Source organism: Cetorhinus maximus, chromosome 4 (genome assembly GCF_964194155.1).
Source record: "Cetorhinus maximus chromosome 4, sCetMax3.hap1.1, whole genome shotgun sequence".
Classification (NCBI taxonomy): Eukaryota; Metazoa; Chordata; class Chondrichthyes; order Lamniformes; family Cetorhinidae; genus Cetorhinus; species Cetorhinus maximus.
Window position 1 is genome coordinate 75,781,644 of NC_135882.1, and position 18,603 is coordinate 75,800,246.

An 18,603-nucleotide genomic window follows, 5' to 3' on the forward strand; every position below is an offset into this window, starting at 1 on the left:
CCATCTTAGTGCTAACAGTTGTTCAAATGGGGATGTGAGAAGGTGCCTTAAGAGAGAAAGGGATAAATGGAGCTGCAAGGCGCGTTCTAAAGAGGACAATACTGGGAAAGTAAGTTTGGGGCCTAGCCCCTGTGAATGATAAACCATTCATCTTCCTACCCTACTGAGATCCTTGCATCTCTTGGGGTACCAAATCCAGGTTCAAGGCACCACACATATAAGATGAAACATAGAAGAATGCTGAGAGGGTTTGTCAGGGTAGATGCTGAGAGGATGTTTCCCTTCATGTGGGAATCTAGAACTAGGGGGCACAGTTTCAAAAACAGGGGTCTCCGATTTAAGACAGAGATGAAGAGGAGTTTTGTCTCTATTCCTGCTCCTGGTTCTGATATTCTTACTTGTGATGTTAACACTCCTGTTGCTCACTTCCTTGGCTACTTCCATTCAAGCCTGCTTGGTTTGAGAGAATGGACTCTTGTTTCTGTCTTGAGAAACATCACCTCACTTCAATCTTTCAAATCCCATAGCAGGACCAGCAGGGGAGAGTCAGTAAGATTCAAGAGCAGTCTTTAAAGGCCTCCTTCCATTCCTGAGGTTGCTGAAGCTTCGATAATCAATGTACAGTTCAGCCATTTTGCCCCCTGGCTGGGTCCCCTCCTTAACAGAAAATCCTTCATTTGACAGATGCAGGGCATCATCCTGCCACCCTTCTGTGTTGATCGGAAGACCTAGAAGTGGGATGCTAATATTGTGGCTGAGTTAAGGATCCACAGAAAAGCCTGTTTCAATTGCCAATGGCAACCTGGCTTGTTACTGCCCCAGCCCCTGCCTCCGACTTAAGGTGATTCATACAGATCCATTAGTAGCCTTCAAAAGGGATACCTCAGACCTAAGCTCTCATCCACATTAAAACTCTCCCCTCTGTGTGAATACAGTGCATGATTTTCTATCGAATAGGGCAATTTCCACCTTTATCACTGAGGAGTAAACTGCTCACCAGAATGCCATCTGTTATAGAACCTCCTTCCTGTCCCACGCCCATTTCTAATTTTTATTTCCATTGATTTCGGTGAAAATCAGGCAAGCTCCATAACAGGGTAGTGATCTGCCATCAGTTTACCACCCAAGTACTGAAGGTGGAAAATAACCTCATTAAATTTAATAGACAGAAAGCATGAGCTGTATATCTGCAATTCCCCACAATGCCATTCAGATGCTAATTCTCAATCAAAGCACAGAATGTATCAATTAATGTATTAGTTAATTCGTGTTAGCTTCTGGAATGGTGGCGCTGCAGTTGACTTCACAGTACTTGAGCTAAGGAAATAAAAACAGAGCGAGCATAACTTTCGACTGCGATATATAACGGACAGCAGAGAATTAGATACCCCTTTTAAATACCATTCAATGACAAGGAAAAATCAGGCGGTCATCCATCCATTTTATGTCCCTGGTGAAGATGGAAGCTTTACACAGAGTCCCAATGCCATAGTGCCATGACTTTGTGCTGGAGCATATAATATATCAGGTAACAACAGCATTAGAGCATGGCTGTGCAGTCTCCACTGTTCTCAGGAGGGGGTGGGGGGAAGAAAGACTGCCTTTGTGAATTACTTGTATCGATGGATTAGCAGAAAAGAATGAAAAGTTGAGCTGGATTAGAAATCAGTGTAACTGCACTGTACTTGTATTATTATTTAAACGTAAACAAACTAGTGAGATGATAATGAGCATTACTAAAATCACAAGTTTCTAAAGCTTTCAGAACGCTTAACATGAAATTTATCTTGTAATCGATTTCTCTTTTTTTTAATTCTGCACAGCAATTGGTAGTGGCTTTAACCCAAGACAAACTCATCACTTCTCTCCACAGATTTATCCTTCCAAGTAAGATTTCTATTATTCTTTAAAAAGTAAGCAGCAAAAGAACAAATTTAAACTCATAATCAACTTCTCTGTTTTTATCATATTTTAAACTCCATTTATTTATGATGGAAAAATATATCCACATGTCTTGAACTGGTAGTAATTCCTGCCTGCAAATTATTTCTTTACAAATTTTACCCTCTTCAGAATAATTTTAATTGTTAGCTGTTTCATTTACTCAAATCTGAATGGCAGAATTAGCTATAATTTATCAGTGGATCTATGTATTTATATAGTTTTTAATCATTTTCAAACCTCTGCTCTACATTTGTTATTTGTAATAAACAGCAGGTCATATCCACACATTCTTCCTACACCTTCTTCACAAACCATGGCATCATATGGACAGTCACCATATGCCACAGGAATGCAGCAAGCGTCAATTTATGCAACTTATCCACAGCCAGGCCAGCATTATGGAATCCCATCCTATGGTAAACAGATATTTCATTCAAACAGAATATATAAATATATATATTTATAATTACATTTAGTGCAGTTACTGCACAAAATGAGCTACAAGAGCTAACGACAAATATGTCATAATTTGCTTGTAGTTAGAAATTTTATCATCAAATGATAACTCTTCTGTTTCTAATATACCTAAATAAGAACCTGCAGATCTGATGTCACTAACCGATATAGGTGCATTATGGGCAGGCATCAAGACTGAAGGTGGATTGACTCAATCGCAGTCACCTGGCCAAACGGGATTTCTGAGTTATGGTTCAAGTTTTAGTGCACCTCAACCAGGCCAAGCCCCTTACAGTTACCAAATGCAAGGTCTGTGCCACTCTTAATGTGATTTAAGCAATTTAATTGTGCGGTGTTGTTTAACCAATGCATGCTATTTTTGATTAAGGCCTGGATTTCCATGGAGTCATGGAGGAGACTCTGGAACCTTCCAAAATTGCGGGTGAAGCCAGGTCCGAAGTCCTGCTCCATTTCCCATAGATCCTATCTTCACTGGGAGAGGGGACATGGAGCGGGACGTGACTCCTACATCTGGGAATCTCAAACTCAGCATGGCTGTTTGAACTCTGACCTCAGTGTTGAGTTCAAACAGACCCCATTTTTGCTGTAGGAAGGGCCTTATCCCACAGTGTGGGAGTTATGAATCTTTAGAAAAGTCATAAATGCTTTTGAAAGGCCAATAAGGCCTGTCAAACTGTCAAGCTGTGAAGTTACTTACATGGCCATCCCTTCAAAAATTGAAAAAAACTGCCTGTCTGTGTCTGTGAGAGTTGAAAAAAAGACCTGTTTCAATAGCTTTTTGATGACTTTTAACCTAAGTGCTACCATTATCGCATTATTAATGCTTGGCTGCTTTCTCCAATCGATTATTATGTCAGTGGGGGTAGGGGTTGTGGGTTGTAAGTTCACTGTTTAATTGACAGCTCAAAAGAAGTTATTAAAGGATTAGCTGTCTTTGATATGGGTTATGAATCCAAGTTTGTTTGTTTTTAATAAGGGATTAAGTACCTGAGGAGATGTAAATGTTTTGAATGGGTTTTCATGGATAGGAGTGTTTTTTATATATAGTGAGCTCTGTAATAGATATTTAGGATTTTATTTCATCATAGCATAGTTCCTGAGGTCTGCCCATGGTAGATATTGGCACAGTTGCAAGGGCAAAGGATGGTGGGTTGGGGTCATGAGTTGGCACTAAGTAGCCAGAGGGCCTATAAGGGGCTATTGGGTGTGGGCGTGCATGGGTTGGCATGGAGAGTACAAATGGGCATTCGAGTGGGGTGGGGGTCATGGGTTGGCATGAGTTGGCTTGTTTAGGCATGGGGAGTGGGTGAGGGCTGGAGGGTCTAATGTTTAAGAATACAATTAGGATGAAGTCCCAGAGAACCACGGCGGGCCTTTTAAACAGCCCACCTTGGCACTCGGCAGCCCCTGTGGTCACCTCTGATCTGCACCCACTGGTGCTGGGCCTGACTCTATCCCACATGCACCCCCTTGGAACAAAAATCCTGTCGTTTGGGGCCCTTTTCCTGAGGCGAGTGCAGCGAGCTGGGAAATTTCCCAACTCCTGTTACCTGACTTGAGAGCAAAAATCCAGGCCCAAGTGTTTGCTGCCAATAATTGTATTGTCATACATAAACCCTGTATCTGACTATTATTCTAAGGTGTTTTTATGCCCAAAATATTACTGTTGTTAGAGGGTAAAGGGAGGGGCATTGAACATAGCAGTGAAGTGCAGATTGAGAAAACTTCATATATATTTTTACACATTTCTCTCTTCAAATGCCAAGGAACAAATACGTGGGACCTTGCTCTTGTTATACTTTCCACTCATGCATGTGAAGAGGAAGCATTTTTATTTATTTCTTTCAAAATAGACAATGCAGTGATAATGCCATTAGATGCAATGGTGTTTGGTTGCTATGATCCCTTTCTATCATTGAAACTTGTGGAAATGTGGATGCAGGTGGTAATCCTATCAGTTATTTCATTTCACTCAAGTGCCTAGAAAACAATTTTGTCTTTCATCAAGTAGAACTTTGCATGTAGGAATAAGAATTCAGGATAAGAATTATGGCTACATTTATAAGTTCATACAGCAGAATTGCCTGCTTTCTTTGGATTTATAAGACCATCAAATTAGCCAGGTCTAAAGACCCTGCAGCACCTAAGTGTATCAATTCTCCTTTCCTCCTGGCTAATAAGGTTTGAACAGATTTTGTCTACCCAAAAGATAATTCCTTCACATCTGCTGCTCCAGAATAAACTAGAGCAAAAAACAAAATGATATAACTACATGTACTGTATAGTATATGTATCATGACATTAGGCAGGTAAATGCATGGTTAGAGGTAGAGGCCAAATCTTCTCAGCAGAAGAAAGCAGGGAACTGCTTGGAAACCATTCTACTGGTTTCTAGCTCTTCCCCCATCAGTTCCAGAAGTTTTTTTTTTCCAAAGTGACTGGGATGGGCATATTCAACAAGATGGTCTGATAACTTTCTGATCATTTGTACCCGAAGAGTTCTGGGTGCTATTAATACCAGCACATTTCTCATGTCCAGTGTTTTTGCAGGATGCAGAATGCGGTATGCATGTGGGTAAATTGCATTTTAAAGGCACTGCAGAGAATGGATGTGATCATGGGATGCATGGTCCCACTTCTCCAGCCCATGATATTTAAATTTTAGAGAAAAATTACACTTTTTTTCAGCTGACTTGTCGGTGGTCAGCTCTGTTTCACTGTGACTGGCATGCAAAACCTATCAGTGATTTTCTTCCTGACTGTAGTGGCATTGTCACTGGAAACGCAACTATCATATTGAAATTATTTTGAAATTGCACCACAATTCTGCCAAAGTAGAAAATTACAGCCCTGATATATATTTTAGGGGTAATGGAGTAAGTTTTAGTGCAGGGGAAAGCTGGAGAAATGGGATGATATTTGCTGAACCATACTGGCACCAATGTTCAAGCAACAAAAGTAAAAAATAAATTTTGGAATAGATTTAAACTAGTATGATGGGTGAGGAGTAAAATTCGAAGATAAGGAAATCCATTAACCAAACCCATTACATCTGCATGCTGTAAGTAAGAAGATTAAGAATTAGAATTGATTAAGGAATGAGGAAAGATCAGGATTGGGAATGTAAGCAGGGACTGCATTAATGAGTGCAGGTAAAAATCTTAAAGTAAAGTATGCAAATGCAAAAAGTGATAAGAATAAGTTATGTGATTTGTAATTCTAATCAAGTGAAAATATGATGCATGTATTATACATTCAGGGCTAAATAAGAATTTAGAGTGGTTAATATATACCAAGAGCTAAAGAGGGAGAAATTGAACTTTTTTCACAGGTTTTTGGGTGTAAAAGAGGGGCAATAACAACCGATTTTGTGGTGCTATTTCCTGTGCCAAAAGGGCTCCTGAAATACATTCAAGATCATATTGGCTTGAGTGATGTGCAGACTTTCCTGACTGCTGCCTAAAATAGGCATTTGACCCCTTGTATGTATTAATGGAGGGGCCTAATGTCTGTTTCAGGACCCTCCTCAGATAATCATTAGCACTGAGCAGAGTATCTGCAAGCTCCTATCAGTTATTTTATGCTCTTGCTGCGGCAAAACCAACAGTTCTTAATGAGATCACCAACAAAACCTGAGTTCTTCAATTTCAGCTTACCTAAATGTGGAGCCGTGCTCCTCCTTGGCTTCGCAACAGTAATGAGGGCTGCTGACTACCTGCGTCAGCTTCCACTCATTCTCCTCAGCCCCAACCCAACATCCCCCACAGGAACTTACCTGAGGTCTATTTCCAGTTATGACCCAAATAAATGTGCTGAAAAGCAGCGAGCTGCCTCTGGATGCCTGATTAGCATCCACACCGCACCAAAATTATGTTAATTTGGCTGAGACCCAATTTTGAACAAGTTTTGGCATCTGATATCTGTTGCATCCTGAGATCACACTGACCATTTTGACCAGAAAATGGGCCTAAACAAATTTCTAGCTCTTAGATTGGGGAAGTGATTGGTGTAGTGGTAATGCCACTGGCCTAGTGATCCAGAGACCCAATGCTTTGATGACATGGATTCAAATCCAACGAGGACAGCAGGTGAAATTTGAATTCAATTACTAAATTTGGAATTAAAAAGTAGTCTCACTAATGGTGACCATTGAAACCATTGTTGAATGTTGTAAAAATCCATTTGGTTCACTGATGCCCTTTAGGGAAGAAAATCTACCATCCTTACCTGGTCTGGCCTACATGTGAGTACAGACCCAAAGCAATGTGGTTAACTCGTAAATGCCCTCTGAAAGGCCTAAAAAGTCACTCGGTTGTGTCAAACTGCTACAAAGTCTAAAAGGAATGAAACCATACACACCACCTGGCAATGACCTAGGCACCAGAAGTGACAATGACACATCAAGCCCTGTTAACCCTGCAAAGTCCTTATTACTAACGGCTGGGAGCTTGTACCAAAATTGGGAGAGCTGCCCCATGGACTAGTCAAACAACAGCCTGTCATAGTCATACTCACCGAATCACATCTTCCAGGCAATGTCCCAGTCAATACCATCACTATCCCTGGGTATCGCTTGTCCCAAGGGCAGGACAGATTCAGCAGAGGTGGCGGCACAGCAGTATGCAATTGGTAGGGAGTTGCCCTGGGAGTCCTCAACATTGATTCTGGACCCCATGAAGTCTCATGGCATAAAGTCAAACATGGACAAGGAAACCTCCTGGTGGTTGCCACTTAGTGCAGTCTTCAGCTGATGAATCGGTACTCCTCCATGTTGAACACCAATTGGAAGAAGCACCGAGGATGGGGAGGACACAGAATGTACTCTGAGTGGGGAACTTCAAATTTCAATCACCAAGAGTCGCTCGGTAGCACCACTACAGACCAAGCTGGCTGAGTCCTAAAGGATATAGCTATTAGACTGGGCTTGTGGCAGGTGGTGAGGAAACAGCAAGATGGAAAAACCTACTTGATTTCATTCTCAGCAATCTACCTGTTGCAGATGCATGTGCCTTTGACAGTATTGATAGGAGTGACCACCAGAAAGTTCTTTTGGAAACAAATGCTCATCTTCATAATGAGACTACCCTCCATTCTGTTGTGCCACTGTGCTAAATGGGATAGATTTTGAACAGATCATCTATCTCAAAACTGGGCGTCCATGAGGCGCTTTGGGCCATCAGCAGCATCAGAATTGTATTCAACCACAGTCTGTAACCTCATGGTCCGGTGTATTCCCCAATCTACCATTACCATGAAGCTGGAGAGCAACCCTGGTTAATGAAGAGTGCAGAAAGGCATGCCAGGACCTTTACCAGGCACACCTAAAATGAGGTGTCAACCTGGTGAAGCTACCAGACTACTTGCATGCCAAACAGCATGAACAGCATGCAATAGATAAAGAGAAGTGATCTCACAGCCAACGGATCAGGTCTAAGCTCTGCAGTCCTACCATATCCATTCATGAGTGATGGTGGACAATTAAACAACTGACAGGAGGAGGAGACTCCACAAATATCCCCATGCTCAATGATGTGGGAGCCCAGTACATCAGTGCAAAAGACAAGGCTAAGTGTTTGCAACCACCTTCAGCCAGGAATGCCGAATGGATGATCATCTCGGCCTCCTGCTGAGGTACCCAGCATCGCAGATGCCAATTTTCAAGCAGAAAGAAAAACACAAAATGCTGGAAAAACTCAGCAGGTCTGACTGCATCTGTGGAGAGAAAAACAGAATTGATGTTTCGAGTCCATATGACCCTGCTTCAGAGCAGCAAGTTTTCTTCAGTTTTCAAGTAACTTGATTCACTCCACATGATATCAAGAAATGGCGGAAGGCACTGGATACTGCAAAGGCTATGGCCCCTGACAACATTCGAGCAATAGTACTGAAGGTCCAGAATGAGCCACACCCCTAGCTAAGCAGTTCCAATACAGCTGCAACATTAGCATCTACCTGGCAATGTGGAAAACTGCCCATGTATGTCCTGTCCACAAAAAGCAGGACAAATCCAATCTAGCCAGTTACTGACCAGCCCCATCACCACCTTTCCCCCACCCCAAACGATCTACTCTCAATCATCAGCAAAGTGACGGAAGATGTCATCGACAGTGCTATCAAGTGGCACTCAGCAATAACCTGCTCACTAATTCTCAGTTTGGGTTGTGCTAGGGCTACTCGACTCCTGACCTCATTACAGCCTTGATATAAATATGGGCAAAAGACCCGAATTCAAGGTGAGGCAAGAGTGACTGCCCTTGGGTTCAAGGCATCACTTGATCAAATGTGGCATCAAGGAGCTCTAGCAAAATTGAAGTTAGCGGGAATCACAGGGGGAAAGCTCTCCACTGGTTAGAGTCACACCTAGCACAAAGGAAGATGGTTCTGCTTTTGGAGGTCAATTATCTCTGTCCAAGGACATCACTGCAGCAATTCCTTAAGATAGTGTCCTAGGCCTAACCATCTTCAGCTTCTTCATCAATGACCTTCCCTCCATCATAAGGTCAGAAATGAGAAGGTTTGCCAATAATTGGTCAATGTTTAGCACCATTTGTGACTCCTCAGATACTGAAGCAGTCCATGCCCATATGCAGCATGACCTGGACAACGTTCAGGCTTGTGCTGACAAGTGACAAGTAGTATTTGCGTCACACAAATGCCAGGCATTGACCATCTCCAATAAGAGAGAATATAGCCATCTCTTGTTGACATTCAATGGCATTACCATTGCTGAAGCCCCCACTATGAACATCCTAGAGGTTACCATTGACCAGAAAGTGAACTGGGCAATCCATATAAATACTGTGGCTACAAGTGCAGGTCAGATGCTGGCAGTCCCGTGGCGAGTAGCTCACCTCCTGACTCCCTAAAGCCTGTCTACCATCTACAAGGCATGAGTCAGGAGTGTGATGAAATACTCTCCACCTGCCTGGATGAGTGCAGCTCCAACAACACTCAAGAAGCTTGACACCATCCAGGACAAAGCAGCCCACATGATTGGCACTCCATGCACCACTTTCAACATTCACTCCCACCACCAACTATGCACTGTGGCAGCTGTGTGTACCATCTGCAAGATGCACTGCAGCAGCTCATCAAAGGTCCTTTGACAGCATCTGCCAAGCTCGTGACCTGTACCTTCTTGAAGGACAAGGGCAGCAGACACATGGGAACACCATTCCCCCTCCAAGCAACACACCATCCTGACTTGGAACCATATCACCCCTTCACTGTTGCCGGAACAAAATCCTGGATCAACCTCCCAGACAGCACAGCGGGTATATCAAACCACATGGATAGCAGTGGTTCAAGATGGCTGTTCACCACTACCTTCTCTAGTGCAATTAGAGAGGGGCAATAAATGATGGTGTAGCCAGTGATGCCCACACCCTGTGAACGAATTTTAAAAAACTATAAAGAAAGAGAAAATAGACCTTGGGAAGGTGTTGCTTTTTAAGTTAGCAAGGTATAACGGTAAGTATAATGATTACATGTGAATTTAGCAGTGACATGCCCATGGTATTTGATTTGAGATGAAAGAAATAAAAGAAAGATTGTTGCAATCTGTCACAGGTCACCAAGTTAAAATATGGAGATGGATACTGAATTATGCAAACACTTTATAGAGATATATTTTAACACAAATAGAATTGTTACTGAAGATTTTAATTTATTGGAAATTAACTGGGAAGATAAAAATGAGAGCAAAGCAAAGAAAATTGGAGGTTGAAATATTACTCATCTGCATCAGTGCACAACTGGTCCAGAAGTGATGGAAAACCAAGGCTGAACTCTACATTTATGTTTGTCCCGGGTTTTCTGACATGCTTTTACTGGAGAAGCAGGAGGTTTGTGCTACTCCATGATGTAAGCCTTACTAGGGCCACATTTTGGGGCAAGTCCTTAGTGCCCTGAAAACCAATAAGTTGCTTCATTGGCATAGGAACATTACTGTATGCCAGTAAAACCTGGAGTGCAGTTCACTTCTGCAGTTGCACATTCCCCAGGATTATTCTTAAAGCTGTTCTCCTGTACTTTTTGCAAGGGTGTTTTTTTTTTGTATTGTGCCTTATTTCCCTAAAAGTACTAACTGGATCTTTATAATTTGTTGCTCTCTGTTGGTGTGAGATTAAGTTTTCCTTCCCAACCATTCAAGATACTATGCCAAAATCCAGCAACAGATGTCTGTGGATGGCATGGCCACCCAGAAGCCATGTCCTTATAAAGATGGACGATGAAGAGTTGTTTAGTAGCCAGGAATTACAGCAGCTGTATAGGCATTGGAGGAGGACTAGGCAGAAATTTGCCTATCCAACCTACTTAATTTATGATATTTGCGCATGTTCCTATCCAGCTTGAGGTAGACAACAGGTGGTTGACCATCAGGGCTTTTCTGCGCACAAACTTTTAACAAGGTAATATATTGTGCTACTCTCTTTTAGAGCAATCTTGGAATGGATTAAACTGGGATATTCAGAGGCATGGCTGGAATTTCATGCCCTGCCCAAATCCGGAAGAGCAGACTGGCCAGAAGGTTGAGGAGGGCAGGGTGCAGAAAATTTGTCTCCCAAGTGGTTGAACTGTACAAATGCAGCTCCAATGGGAAACTTTCAGAATCTAAGAAGAACAGTGAATTTATTCAGCTAGATTCCCTAAAGTGATAATTTTCTTATTTGCTGGACTCATTTGTAAAGCCATGCACTTGAAACCAATGTGTTTGCTCTTATACATTTTTTTGATTATGTCTCTGAAGTGCTGTAGAATGTTTTTTCTACATTAAAGATGCTGCATAAATGCAAGTTGTTTTTGTTGTGGTTGTGAACTTTGGAATTTTAAAATTAGATTAAAAAGAATTCAAATCCTGAAAATGATTTTTTAAAATGTATTAATGTTTACTTTCTTTGTAGTTGAAATATTTATTTAAGCATCAAAATTTTGAAATTTTGATTACCATGGCAGAAAATGAAAAATATATCAGATAGTTTAGCACTCAGTTGAATAAAATACAAATGAGTTTGGTGCATCAGAGACCTGATGGTCATTGGTGGACTAGGTGCTTAGCCTGTTTACTCCTGCAGCCTTCTCCTATCAGGGCAAAACCAAGTCAGTCAACATAACCATTGAAAGAAAATCTATATTTCGCAGATAGCTCCATCATTGAATTAACTTCAGAAGCTGAGCTAATTCCAATGTGGTCATTTCTATTTTTCCCAGTAGAAAACTGACCCTTCTTTCTCCATAAGATCATTTACAATGTCTTATCAAGCTATACTAAGCAACAGGTAGTTTTCAAAATAAAGTACAATCAATTGTATTTCTTATTGGGAAGGGAAGTTTTAGAAAAATCAGGAAATAATGCAGAAAATGAGGAAAAATGTCTCAGAAGTATGCCATCTAGCTCATTAATCCATTGGAACACTTGGGGAGCTTTTTGTTTTAAAAAATTGTTTTTTCTCCCCTCATCTCCTGAAGGTGCTGACCGTTGTTGGGGTAGAGTTCCATGGGCACCAGCAGACCTTCAGTATCTCACCCACGTGGCCATTCTTCATGCATGAGCCAAGAGGGTGAGAGCCCGCAGGCTTTGATCATGGGACCATCACAGGTGAGCCTGACGTTCACATGAGCACTTTCCAGCAGGAATCACTGGACAGCGATCTGGAACCATGGCTGATTTCCCCTTCCTAGTCCAGAGGTGTCAACACCAATTTGTAGTCCCCCAATTGGTATCCCTGATGGCATTGTCTAATTCCGCAGAGATTGGAAATCAAAGCTGGAACCTTTTGGTCTGTATAGTTTAGGACTAAACCTGGGATAAGTAAAGGTCTACAGAATGCTTCATGGTAATAACCCTGATTCTTTATTGTAAATTTATCCATCTTCACATCACTACCACTCAGTTCAGCTCTGTTGCCTACCAAGCAATTCCTCTTGCCCCAACAATACAACAGTATATTTCTTATGGAATATTTAATCATCCCTTTTTATACCTATACCTATGTCACCAATCCTATTCCAAACTGTGTAGTTAAAGGAATTAATCTTCTCAGCCATAACTGTATCTGCTGGATGTTTGTGGCACAAGATGTAGTTATCAAGTAAAAAGTAAAATATCCTTTTTGTAGTAAACATAGGGCACATCTAACTTTGTTGGCACAAAATCTTGAAGCTTTGAAATGAAACCTTTATTTTAAAAAAATATATTTTTTAAGCCATTGGTCACTCAATGTTCCCTTTTGGCTAATAAATTTGAACAAAGCTACCTAATTCAGTGTTTCTTAAACTTTTGATTCTAAGCTTCATCAAAAACTCTAGTGGTTCTGTAACTAAGGATGCTTGGAGTATCCAGAATGCCATGAGGTGTTTGTCTGTTTCCAGTGCATCAGTTTTCACTCTTTCCTCCCTCACAGTTTTACTGTCTCTCTCCTCAACTCTGTTTTTCTTTCTCTTGCTTCACTCCATAGAACATAAAACTTGGAGCTAGGTTAAATGCAAGGAGGAATTTCTTCTGCAGAGAATCAGTGACCTTTGGAATAAATTGCTAGCATGTGCAGGGAGTACAAATTTGTTACAAGCATTCAAAAGGAAGCCTGTAAAGTTCCAGGAATTGGCAGGCATATCTAAATATAGAAGAGACTGGAAGTTGAGCAGATGACCAACCTGATCCAAGGCTGCAAGCCACATTATAATTCAGCTTTTCAATTGCTTTTGGTTGAGTTTGCTGAGCACAGGGTAGCTTCCTCAAAGTGAGGACTCGGTGAACCCAGATGCTTACCCTGAAGAGCCTCCTTCAATCCTTCAAAGGTTGCCCCCCTGAGGCTTCCAATCTCTTTCCTCCTCCCCAACTCCCCAGCATGTACCCTACCAGCCACCAACCCCAAAGTAGCCCCACTATTCAATCCCTTCCCCCTGCCCCTGACCAACCCATGCCCCCCCCCCCCCCCCCCCCCCACACCCCCTCATTCCTAGAGCAGCGTTACCTGGTGCTACAATTGTCAGTGACCAGCTTCCTGAAGGCCTAGTTGTCAATCAGGTTGGGTCTCAAGGCAGAGAACCAATCTGTGATATTGAGACATGCTTTGAGTTAAAACTACAGTGTGTGGGGGAGCCCTAAATTTAGGGCTGATTGACCCAATCCCTGCTGGTCAGGTCATTAAAAATTCTGCCCAAAGTCTCCCATCAGGACTGAAGGGAGAATTCTTGATCAGCTGGGGAGTGAAATTGTCAATTTACTGAGGTGCAGGACTCTATAGGAGCACAGGAAGCAATGGCCCATTGTTAACCATGCAGCTTCCTTTTGAGGCCTGTTTCCGGTGCCTTTAGGAACAGGTGTGAAGGCCAGATGACAGCCCACATTTATCCCCCTCTTAATCCTTACACCCCTCACCCTGACCCCAGATTTCTAATAGGCCTGATGAAGGCATCCCCACTATGCTAATCGTGTCCTTTGATCCAAGAGGAACAATTTCACCTGGTCCTCTTGCAACGCAGAGGGCCTGAACTAATTTCTAGTCACTGGCTCTAAAGGGATACAAAGAGCAGAGATGCTAAAGAAATCTTGGAGTAAAACTTTAAAAGGGCTATGAATCAGGGACTCTAAAGGACTATGGAGAACAATAGCTGAGAAATTCAGCTCTGTTGCATGAATTCTGTTACAACCAGCACCATGATGCAGAGACGCATCTCCTCTTATAGGGCTCAAGAGATGCAGGCATCCTTGTCCTCCACAGGTTCTGTTCTGTTCTGCTCCAGGTGGTTCCAGGTCACTTTGTTCTGCAAGAGATGGGGCAGAATGTTCTTGGTTCTGTTGCGCTGCCATAGCTGCATAGGTGGAACTATGTGGAAGCAATGAGAGCTAGGCATGTGACTGGCAGCAATGGAATGATTGTGAGGGTGAGTTGTGAGATGGAGTATTTGGGTGTTAGGGGTGAGCCCTGAGTACAAGGGATTGCTATTAGTTGACTGATGATGGTGTGATGCATTGGGCAGTGTAAGAGGTTGATGGTGCAGTGGATGAGAGATGTCCTTTAAAGATGCATTCATTGACCTTAACCACCTATGTGAGGCCATTCACCTTCTTGTGGCAATGCTGCCAGGTTCTTAGGGCCAGACTCTAACCACTTGCCCTCATTCCCTTTGAAGGGCTTGCCTTGTGTGGCCTCCTGGCCCCTGTGGAATCATGATCGATGGATGGCATGGAAGGAGATGTTGCATATGTTGCCCACTCCAACCTGTAAAGATCCAGATGCATAGCAGTTCCATCCCACTGTGAGCTTTAGGCCACTGACAGGGTCATCCTTGTCCTGGTGCGAGGTTCCAGAGCATGTTGAAGAAGATGGCACATTCCTGTGTCCACTTGCTTGTTGAATCTCAGTCACCTCAGGCACTGTTCCTAGGCTATGTGGAGAAGAAATGAAATGAAGTGCTCTTGAGAAAGCTATGATGGGTAGGGCCCTTTGTGCAGAGCCTTCTTCCCTCTCCCTTTTCAGAGTTTCCCTTCACTGCAGCCTCTGCTCCATTTCTCAGATTTGTTGCAGATGTGCAGCCACTGCAACCATAGCCCCAATGTCTCATAAGAACATAAGAAATAGGTGAGGTGTAGATCATATAGTTCCCCTAGTTTGCCATGCCATTTAGTGTGATCATGCAATGATCTTCTGTCTCAACTCCATTTTCATGCCCACGCCCCAGGTGGAATTTTACGGCCCTGTTGCAGTGGAGTCATGGTTGTAAAATGTGGTGAGCCATTCAAAAGTCCATTCACTTCGGTGGGACAGTAAAATCCCGCGGCATAAAATTCCACCCCCCTCCCCCATATCCCTTGATTCCCTGAGAGATCACAAATCTATCTATCCCAGCCTTGAATATACTCAACAATTGAGCATTCACAACCCTTTGGGTGGAGAGAATTCCAAGGATTCCCAACTCTGAGTGAAGAAATGTCTCCTCATCTCAATAATAAATAATCAACCCCTTATCCTGAGACTATGCCCTCATGTTCTAGATTCCCCAGCTAGGAGAAACAACCTCTCTGTGTCTACAATCACAGACAGTGGTTGCTATGTTTAAACCTACACTTTGTCAATTGATGGTACATGGGATGCAGTGGCATAGTGGTATTGTCACTGACTAGTATTCCAGAGACCCAGGGTAATGCACTGGGGATCCAGGTTTGAATCCCACTGTGAATTCAATAAAAATCTGGAATTAAAAAAATCTGATGATCAGATCAATAATGTCCTTTAGGGAAAGTGACTCCTGACCCACCGCAATGTGGTTAACTCTTAAAGCCTCCTTAGGAGCAAAAGATGTTGGCCTACCCAGTGATACCCACATGAGCGAATATTTTTTAAAATTAGCTAATGGTATTTTCTTTTGCCACTAGAATGTTGATCACTGTGGAGGCACATTTTACAGCAATAAGAAAAATGATAAGAGTGCACAGCTAGTCAAAGTTAAATATCTGACTCTTAAGCAAAGATCTCTTAGTCTTGATCCTGTAAGATTTCTGCCACCAGCACAATTTTCAAATGAAAAGTTGTGTGTTTGTAAATGTCAAAATTCGTATTTTACAAAAAAAAATTCTGACAGCATGAATCTAAGTGTGCACAGAAAGGTATAATATTTCATGGTGTTTTAATCATATTTGCAGGACTATGATCAAATTATATCTCTGGTATGTCATAGCTCAAAAGAAGCACCCTGCTATACATTTTCCTTAGAGTTACGAAGTTTCAATATCACTTGAATTTTCACACATCACAATTAACACACAAGGAGAAATTTGAAAGCAGATGGCTGTCCATGGAGTAATAACAAAAGATTATACTGTCATTATGTGCTAGTTAGCTCATATTGATCAGGTCTCTCACATGAATACCACAGAGACAATTTATGTGACAGCGCAGAGTAGTTTAACTGCTACTATAATGACCATATGACACAAATTCCCTTATTTGATAAGTTGTGGCTGATCTGTGTCACAGCTGCCAAAAAACAAGGAAATTAGATTGGTGTGTTTATATTTTGCTTATAATTCTTATGAACATAAAGGCTTCCAGTTGGAAGTTAAAACTAATGGAGTTAATTGCTAACTGATCTGGCTATTTTGATGTTCACACTTCTTTTGTCCCATAGGAAAGTTTTGGAACTATTTACTGCTTTCAAGTAGAAGTGCAGTTTATTAAAAAACTGAAAATATCATAAAGTTGTGCTCACATGCAGATTGCTGTCTGAGCTGCTTTTGCATCGGTTTCATGAAATATACTGAATGGCTATAAATCAGCTGCAAACTATAATAATTAAAGGTCATAAACTGGAAGTGCATGCATCAACAAATCAATGTCCGTCCCAAACTGAATTTGTAAGAACTTAAAACAATTTAGATTGCTTTAAATTTATTTAGATCTGTATCCATGCCTCGATTTAAGTGAATCTGAAAAAGCTCATCTGAAATCTTACAGTGAACACGATTTTGGGGAAACCAAAATGGTCTTGTACATTGTATTTGCTAGTAGAAACTGGTTTATGCTGAGTCTACACTGTTACTGTGCATTGATAGATATGCATCCAGTGCTCTTTTCAGAACTTTTTAGTTTCATGTTCAAATTCAAATTTGCACGCTCTGGGCAAAGAACAGTGGAATGGGACTAATTGAATAGTTCTTTCAAAGAGCTGATATAGACACACTGGGCTGAATGGCCTCCTTCTGGGCTGTACGATTTGATGGTTCTATGATTCAATGTAGTAACACAGTTCAACAAATTAATCTTGAAAAGTTCAGTTTACATGCACATTATACACCAAGAACACTTTTTCCCTCCCATATTTATTGTCTAAAACAGTGGAAGTTAGCAATTCGCAAAATATATTATAACTACTTAATGCAATAATATAAATGATGATCATATATATAAGAAGAATTTGCAGTAAGAATGAAATATTGGGAAAAAAAGTACTTGCAAGCTATATATATTTTTCTGTAGAGGTAAATTATATGTAAGCTGATTTGACTAGCTGTTGCACCTAATGGCTTTAACTGTTATCATACGAGATTTCCTTTGCATGTTCTATTAAAATGTTATTTTTTATTTTTCCCTATTGCCCCTCCTCACATGTTCTTAATTTCTTGTTTGGTTAGAAGGCTAGAATGTTCCAAGTTGCTTACATTTCTATAGTTGTCCTGTCATCTATGCTCATTGGACCTTTTTAAAAAGTGCGTTTAAGCAATGCAAAAATACACTCCCTCCGATCTCTTACTTGTTTTCTCTCCCCAGCTCAGACGATTGGGCCCACGTTGGCTATTTTGTTACTTGAGCAGAAATCATAATGTGAATAAACACACAGGATGAGGATGAGGAACATAATTTTTCTACAGTAGTATAATGTTCTATATTAATGTGTTGGCTATTTCAACCTTTTATGTTGTTGAAGCTTATTCTATAAATACAAATGCAAATTTTGTATAACCAACGTTGTAATTACAAACCATGCAAATTGAGTCATTTAGTTTGACATATGTAAAATGTTTAATACAGATGTAGAAGTTTGTTTGCAGTCACCTATACTAGAGTACAATCTGCCTGATCTTGTAACTAGAAACAGAATAAATCAGAGGCTGAAATTCTTGGTTTTAAAGAGCCCATCTGGACTTCATAGGCATTTCCCTAGAGAGATCTTCTAACTTCTGCCACATATATTGTGCACTGATGATAGATGTAGCCCATGGCAAGGAGCTGATCAACCAAAGCAAATGGACTCCTGTCAGAAGCCCACAAAGAAGGCTAGCGTCTTGTCCACAAAAATGGGAAATAGGAAAAAAAAAAGCTCTGCACATGGGAGTTGCAAACTAGTCCCAGCAGGTCTTCATTCTTCAAATGTTGCTAAGGTTCCTAGCTTTTATGTGGGTCTCTACTCTCTCTTGACTTGCCCTTTGACCTGTAAGTTTAAGCTTTTATCGTATTTGGAAGTGCCTATCTAGCTAATTTGTTCTACAGAGAAGTCTGGGTGTTACAGCAGCATAGGATTTAGAGTCTCAGAGACAAAAACACACAGTGGTTTCTAATTGTACAGGAAGAGTATAGGTTTACACTTTAAAATATGAGAGTTGATGAAGCTTTTATTATTAGACTATTCTTGTAATCTTCACCCATCTTACCTTATTAAATTGCCATGTCAGAGCCAGCAGTA

The 18,603-nt window shown here is 41.3% G+C and overlaps 1 protein-coding gene across 21 annotated transcripts in view; it reads left to right on the forward strand.

Moving 5' to 3' along the window:
* Positions 1-18,603, forward strand: part of eya1 (EYA transcriptional coactivator and phosphatase 1) — a 245,097-nt gene that overhangs the window by 68,974 nt on the left and 157,520 nt on the right. For 8 of the 21 annotated variants that reach the window (XR_013576404.1, XM_078540328.1, XM_078540338.1 and 5 more), the window contains 3 exons: positions 1,824-1,887; positions 2,215-2,360; positions 2,539-2,709. The exons of 1 other annotated variant lie outside the window; for it this stretch is intronic. Coding sequence is in view for 19 of the 20 variants with exons in the window: in XM_078540328.1 (XP_078396454.1) it covers positions 1,824-1,887; positions 2,215-2,360; positions 2,539-2,709 (381 nt within the window). In the remaining variant the exon portion in view is untranslated. The remainder of the gene's footprint in view (positions 1-1,823; positions 1,888-2,214; positions 2,361-2,538; positions 2,710-18,603) is intronic. 12 more of the 21 variants (XM_078540335.1, XM_078540341.1, XM_078540347.1 and 9 more) reach the window with 6 other exon arrangements.